The following is a 6,785-nucleotide window of genomic DNA, read 5'->3' on the forward strand; positions in this document are numbered from 1 at the left end:
TCGGGCGATGGACGATTCCCAGATAATTGCTCATTAGAATTGAAACCAGATAGTTATACTGTGAGTAAGCCACCGAGGCGAATACCAATAGGCATAAGGCAAAAAGTTAGAGAAGCACTAGAGACCATGGAACGTCGTGGAATAATCAGTAAGCGTGATCAACCTTCAGCATGGTCACACCAGCTAGTAGTTGTTGAGAAGGCTAATGGATCCTTGAGATTATGTCTTGACCCAAGTGCCCTTAACATGAACTTGAAAGACGAGCACTTCATAATTCCTACACTGGATGATTTTTGTGACGCAATGCGGGAGCTTAAGTACTTTTCTGTTTTTGATTTAAAGGAGGGCTTCTGGCAGCTTGGCTTGTGTGAAAAATCGAAAGAATTGACAGTTTTTAGTACGCCATTTGGATCGTACCAATATAATGTTCTACCTTTTGGTATCAAAACGGCTCCAGAAAAGTTTCAAAAATTAAACTCTAAATATTTTGCCAGTTTACCTGGCACATTTGTTTACATTGATGTAGGAAAAACTGTTGGAGGAAAAACTAAAAAAGAGCATGATGAAAATGTTGAGAGAGTATTAAAAAGAGCTCGTGAAGTAAACGTTAAATTTAATAGAGATAAACTGCAGCTTTGCGTTAATAAGGTTAGATATTTGGGTCATGTTTTTACTGGTGATACAATTTCTCCAGATCCAAGTCGAGTTGAAGCTATTATAAACCTAAAAGAACCACAAGACAGAAAACAATTAGAAAGTGTTATGGGTATGTTCAATTATCTTCGTTCTTTTATACCTAATTTTTCAAACTTAAATTCACCCCTTAGGGAATTGTTAAGAAAAAATGTTGAATTTCAGTGGTCTTCAAGCCACAGCCAAGTTTTTAAAGATATGAAAGATACTCTTGCCAAACATTCAATCCTTCACGTTTTTGATCCAAAGAAACAAATTTTGATTCAGACTGATGCTTCAAAAAATGGGTTAGGATGTTGGTTTTTTCAAGAAGGTAAGCCGGTAGCATACGCTTCTAAAAGCTTGACTGACACTGAAACAAGGTACGCACAAATAGAAAAAGAATTATTGGCTGTTGTCTACGCCTGTGAGAAATTCAAAAATTACATTTATGGTTATTACTTCACCATAAATTCTGATCATAAACCATTGGTTTCTTTGGTTAAAAAAGATGTTGGTGAAATTCATTCGACTCGTTTACAACGTATGAAATTGAAACTCTCAAAATATGATTTTGATATTAAGTTTGTTCCGGGAAAGTTCTTATACGTGGCAGATTTGTTATCACGTAATTTTATAAATGATCCTATAGTTGATATAGAATCATCATTAAAGGACCTCATACACAACATCAATATGAGTGATCCTAAACGAAAAATGTTCGAAGAAGAAACCCGAAAAGATGTTGTGTTACAGACTCTTGTACATCTGTACGAAGATGGTTGGCCAGCAGATAAGCAACGGGTTCCAGAAAATGCTAGGTTCTTTTGGCAATTTAAAGACAAAATCTTTGTAGAAGACGGCCTAGTTTTTTATGAAAATCGAGTTCTGGTCCCAAACAATTTAATCAAAGGTATGCTAGATGCACTTCATAAGTCTCACATGGGAATAACAAAGACACTGAATAAAGCTAAGAGCACTCTTTTTTGGCCTTACATGAATAGGGACATTGAAAACATGATTTTCAAATGTAAAAAATGCGAAAAATTTAGATCCGAAAACAAGAAGCATTCGTTAATTCCCCACCCTATTCCGAAAAGGCCTTTCCAAAAACTTGGGATGGATTGTCTTGATTACGGGGGAAGATCGTATTTGGTTGGAATGGATTACTATTCCAAGTGGATTGAACTTCATGAAATCACAGACAAAACTGCATCAAGCATAATTAAAATTTTAAACAAATTTTTTTCGATTCATGGTATTCCACAGAACATTGTCTCCGATAATCAACCCTTCAATTCATATGAACTCCGAAATTTTGCGAACAATTCAAATTTAGATTTTATACACAGTAGTCCAAGATATCCAAGATGTAATGGTCTGGCTGAGAAAGCAGTCCATATCGCAAAATCAATTCTTAAAAAAATCAGCCAATCAGAAGGTAGTTTAGAAGAAGCTCTTTTAGAGTATAGGAGTACGCCAATTTCAGGAATTGGGTATTCACCAGCAGAAATGCTCATGAATCGTAAATTAAGAACGTGGATACCAATAAAAGATGAAGACCTTGAACCGAAAATTCCAAATAACTTGAAGGCGGTATTAGAAAGACGTCAAGAAAGAATTTTAAAAAATAATAATCCAGTTAAACCGCGTCGTGAAACACATTTTGAGAAAGGAGAAAACGTAGTATATAGAAATAATGGAAAGTGGGAACCAGGTAGAATAGTATCCAAACATGATAGTCCGAGGTCATACTTACTCCAAAATGAAAATAATAGAGTCATTCGTAGAAATACATTACACTTACGTAGGTCAATGCATTCTCCACAAATAAGACTACCTGAGGCGGAAGAGAGGACGCCTATTGTCTCTGGAAATAATAATAACCCTTCTCTTGAACTGGCAGACACTTATCACACTAACTCATCTCCATTACCTGATAGCAACAATGTCGAACAAGATGTCGAGTCAGTGCGGCAACCGGACCGAGAGTATACCACAAGATCTGGTCGAATAAGTCGGAAACCAAACTTTTATATACCTCAGTAAAATTGAATTTTAATACATGAAATTTTGAATTGTTCTATAATGCATCATAAATTATAATATAATGAAATTATTATAACTAATGTATTATTTGTACCCTTACATCTAAATGCTATTATTTAAATTCCATTGTAAATTAAAATAAGAAAGATGATGTATAATGTCCCATCTCTATATCAAAATGAACATTAAAATGAATGACTAAGCATAACATAATCGGCTAGCGTGGTGGTCTCGCTTTTTGATAGTTTTTCTTGGTCTTCCAGTTCACTTTGTAAGCTCAAATAAAGAACACTGAAATATTAATAAAAGTCTTTCAATAATATAACACATATAATCTTAACATTCAAACCTTTATAAAAGAAAAAAGAACCGCTGCAAAAATTGCAATAAATACAATGTGGTCCCAGTTCTTCGCAAACAAACTCGTAGATCCAATCTCAAAATTCAAAGTCTTCAATGCCACCGTGAATACTTGTTTTTGCTATGTATATGGTTTCGAACAGATATTTTTTCCACCTAGAGTCAGGCTTACCTCAAATTTTCTTGAAAAACTTAAAGGCTAACGCCGATTTTATGATCAGAGTTATGAAGCGATCTGACCAAAACTTGCAAAAAAGACTCCTTAAAATTTGTTTTAGTTGTGGATATAGTCCGGTCAAAAATTGATATGATCTTGCTGTAGCACATAACCTTTCAATATCATTGCCAGTGGACAATGTGGAAGCAATACAAAATGCACTATATGAATGTATCTCTGTTATAGATGACTCGATGTATAGGCTTTGTGTTGCGAGAGGGACTGCATCAACATCCAGGAATATATACAGACAACTTAATCTGAAACTTGGTGAAAGAAACTATTTTAAAGAAGAGTTTACAGTTTCTGAAATGAGCTTGATCTTCAAGATAAGAACGGAAATGCTCGATTTGAATTATAGACCAAATAGAACAGACTTAAGCCCTGTGTGCTCCCTTTGCAACCTTCGTCAAAACGAAGATGTTTTGCATTTTTTAGCACTTTGTCCAATATTACAGGAAATCCGAAGGCTCTACTTTTATTCTAGTTCTCTTTCCCAAGAGGAATGTGTCAGTGTACTAAACGGAGATCGTGGCTGGAAGCCTCTTATACGCTATGCCTCATATGCACGAAAATATCGAAACGAGTGTTTGAGTTTGTTTTGAGTTGTAACAAGATGTTAATGTGATTGTATCTTCTCCTTTTTTTCGTTTTTAACCAAATTAAAAGTCTTTAAAATTGAAAAATTAAATTAAAAAAAAACTTGAGAAATATGCAGTTCTTTTCCTATTTTTTGGTTTTTTTTCTCACTTACAAACCATTATCTGTTTTAGCTAAACTAATTACCAATATTTTTCTTTTTTTCCTTAATTTTTTTGTTTTGACTAAGCTAAAAGTCACATTTTTTATTAAACATATAAATACCTGTTATTGCTTTTTTATACTATATATATATCAAAATATACTTTAATGGTGAACATTATTCCATATGGTTCAATGTTTTCTTTTTTTTTCTTTGTTTTTGACTAAACTAAAAGTCACATTCTGTTCCAAAGAAAAGGGTTCATAACGATAACTCAAACTCAATTCCAGCAAATATTGTGCAACTTATTAAAAAAAGGAATAGATTTAGGTTATTGTGGATAAGAACCAGAAATACTTTTTATCTAACAGAAGTTAAAGTTCTAAATAATATGATAAAATTTTCTACTCAAGAGCACAAAAATAAAAAGTGGAACGCGAGGCTACAAACATTAGATAAAGCCAGTAAGCCATTTTGGAACCTTGTCAAAATAGTTAAGAAAAAAAACAGTCAGATCACAGTGTTAAAAACTGGAAACTCAGTTCTAATGACAAATCTCGAAAAAGCTAACGCTTTGGCTCATGAATTTTTTGAAAATCATCAATTAGGTAACAACCTTTCAAGCAGTAGTTCTACTGAAATTGCTGTAGAGCAATCAATGGAAATCATAAGATCTCAACAATTTCAATTTAGCGATGATACAATTACAGTACAGGATGTAAAAACTGTACTTGGTAGCCTTAAAAATTCGAAGAGTCCAGAACTCGATTGTTTGAAAAATATAATTTTAAAAAAACTGCCCAGAACAGGTATAAAATTTTTACAAGTCATTTTTTTCTGCTTGCTTTAAAATAGGTTATTTTCCAAGGCAATGGAAAATAGCAAAAATAATTCCCATTCAAAAACCTGGAAAAATCCTTTTATAAGTTCTAGCTATAGACCCATTAGTTTACTCAGTTCTCTGAGTAAAGGTCTTGAGAAACTCATAAAAAATAAAATAGTTTTGCATTTGAACGAACATAATATCCTTCCAGCGGAACAATTTGGTTTTAGAAGTTGTCATAGCACAGTGCATCAAGTGCATCGAATAACGAATGACATAAAAAGTAATTTTGCAGTAGGGAAAAGCACTGGGCTGGTCTTACTAGATGTAGAGAAGGCCTTTGACACTGTGTGGCATAAAGGCCTTCTCCACAAACTCTTAGTTCTGGATTTTCCAATTTTCATTATAAAAATGATAAATTCCTTTTTAACTGAAAGATTTTTTAAAGTTTCAGTAAACGGTTCCTACTCTGATCTATATGAAATCCTTGCAGGTGTACCTCAAGGATCAGTTCTTGGTCCTGTTTTGTATACCATATTTACTTATGATTTCCCGACGTTAACAAACTGTAAATCAGCTATTTTTGTAGACGATACGTGTTTGTATTCATCAGATTCAGTTGGTTTTAACATCGAAACCAACTTGCAATCTGCGCTGAATATTGTGCAAACGTACTTTAATGAAAAGAAAAGCTTGTTTTTTACCCACCAATATGCTTCAAATTAATGGTATTCCAACAGAATGGAAATCGAGTACTAAATATTTAGGAGTACACCTAGACAAAACACTTACTTTTGGTGTTCATATTCAAGAAGCAATCAATAAGGTGAACTTAGCTATAAAAATCCTATATCCGTTCATCAACAGGAAATCAAAACTCAGTGTTGAAAATAAGCTCATCATTTTTAAGGTTATCTTTCAAAGTATCATGCTATATGGGTCACCTGTTTGGGGTAAATGTGCTAATAGCCATTTACTTCGATTACAAAGAACCCAAAATAAAATACTAAAAATGATGTTAAATCTGCCATGGCACTATTCTACGGAAGATCTCCACTTACTTGCCAAAATTGAAAAAGTTTCATTTAGAATAAGCTATTTGTTTGAACGATATAATGCATCTTGCAGACTATCGGAAAACCACCTTATCTCAAACTTGGCTATTTAGAAATAAAAAAAAAAACACAAAAAAAATAAAAAAAAATCCAAAACTGTTAAAAAAAAAATGTAAAAATAAAAACTTTTAAAAAAATGGTTATAGCTTTAATTTGGTACTTATTTATTTATTTATTTATTTATTTATTTATTTATTATTATTAATATATACATGTATTTATTTATTTCTTTATTTATTTCTGTCTTTCTTTATTTATTTATTTATTTTTGTTTCTTATCATATTTACTTTTTTTATTGTTTTTATTTATTTAAATGTTTATGCATTTGTTTATTTGATTATTTGTTTATTATTTTAAATATTATTGTAATTATTTGTTTTTTTTTTATTTATTTATTTATTTACTTATTTTTTTTTTTATTTATTTATTTATTTTTGGTTATTAACATATTTACTTTTCCTATTTTGATTGTATTTAATTATTTACTTGTGAAGCATTTTTGAGATTAGCGTTTTTCGATGCTTCTCAGCCTCCTATTCTCTCTAATCTTGGATAACTATGTTTCATAAAAATTTGAAGAAGGTTTTTTTATGTAGCTTTTTTCTTCGATTTATTAGTTATGTTAAACTGTGATAATGTTATATAAAATTGTTATCTTTTTCAGAAGTAAAGTAGGGTTATACTAAATCTCTGTAAATTGTGCAATATATTTATAAGAAAAAATATAAATAATTACTGCTAAACAGTGATTTTTTAAGAGCTTGAGAACTTTAAAAAAAAAAACGCATAAAATTTGCAAAATCTCA

The 6,785-nt window shown here is 31.6% G+C and overlaps 1 protein-coding gene across 1 annotated transcript; it reads left to right on the top strand.

Moving 5' to 3' along the window:
• The first annotated feature begins 891 nt into the window (after positions 1-891).
• LOC129952108 (uncharacterized protein K02A2.6-like) lies at positions 892-2,721 on the top strand. Its single transcript, XM_056064550.1, has one exon. The coding sequence runs from the start codon at positions 892-894 to the stop codon at positions 2,719-2,721; it is 1,830 nt and encodes a 609-aa protein (XP_055920525.1).
• The last annotated feature ends 4,064 nt before the right edge of the window (positions 2,722-6,785 follow it).

Source organism: Eupeodes corollae, chromosome 1 (genome assembly GCF_945859685.1).
Source record: "Eupeodes corollae chromosome 1, idEupCoro1.1, whole genome shotgun sequence".
Classification (NCBI taxonomy): domain Eukaryota; kingdom Metazoa; phylum Arthropoda; class Insecta; order Diptera; family Syrphidae; genus Eupeodes; species Eupeodes corollae.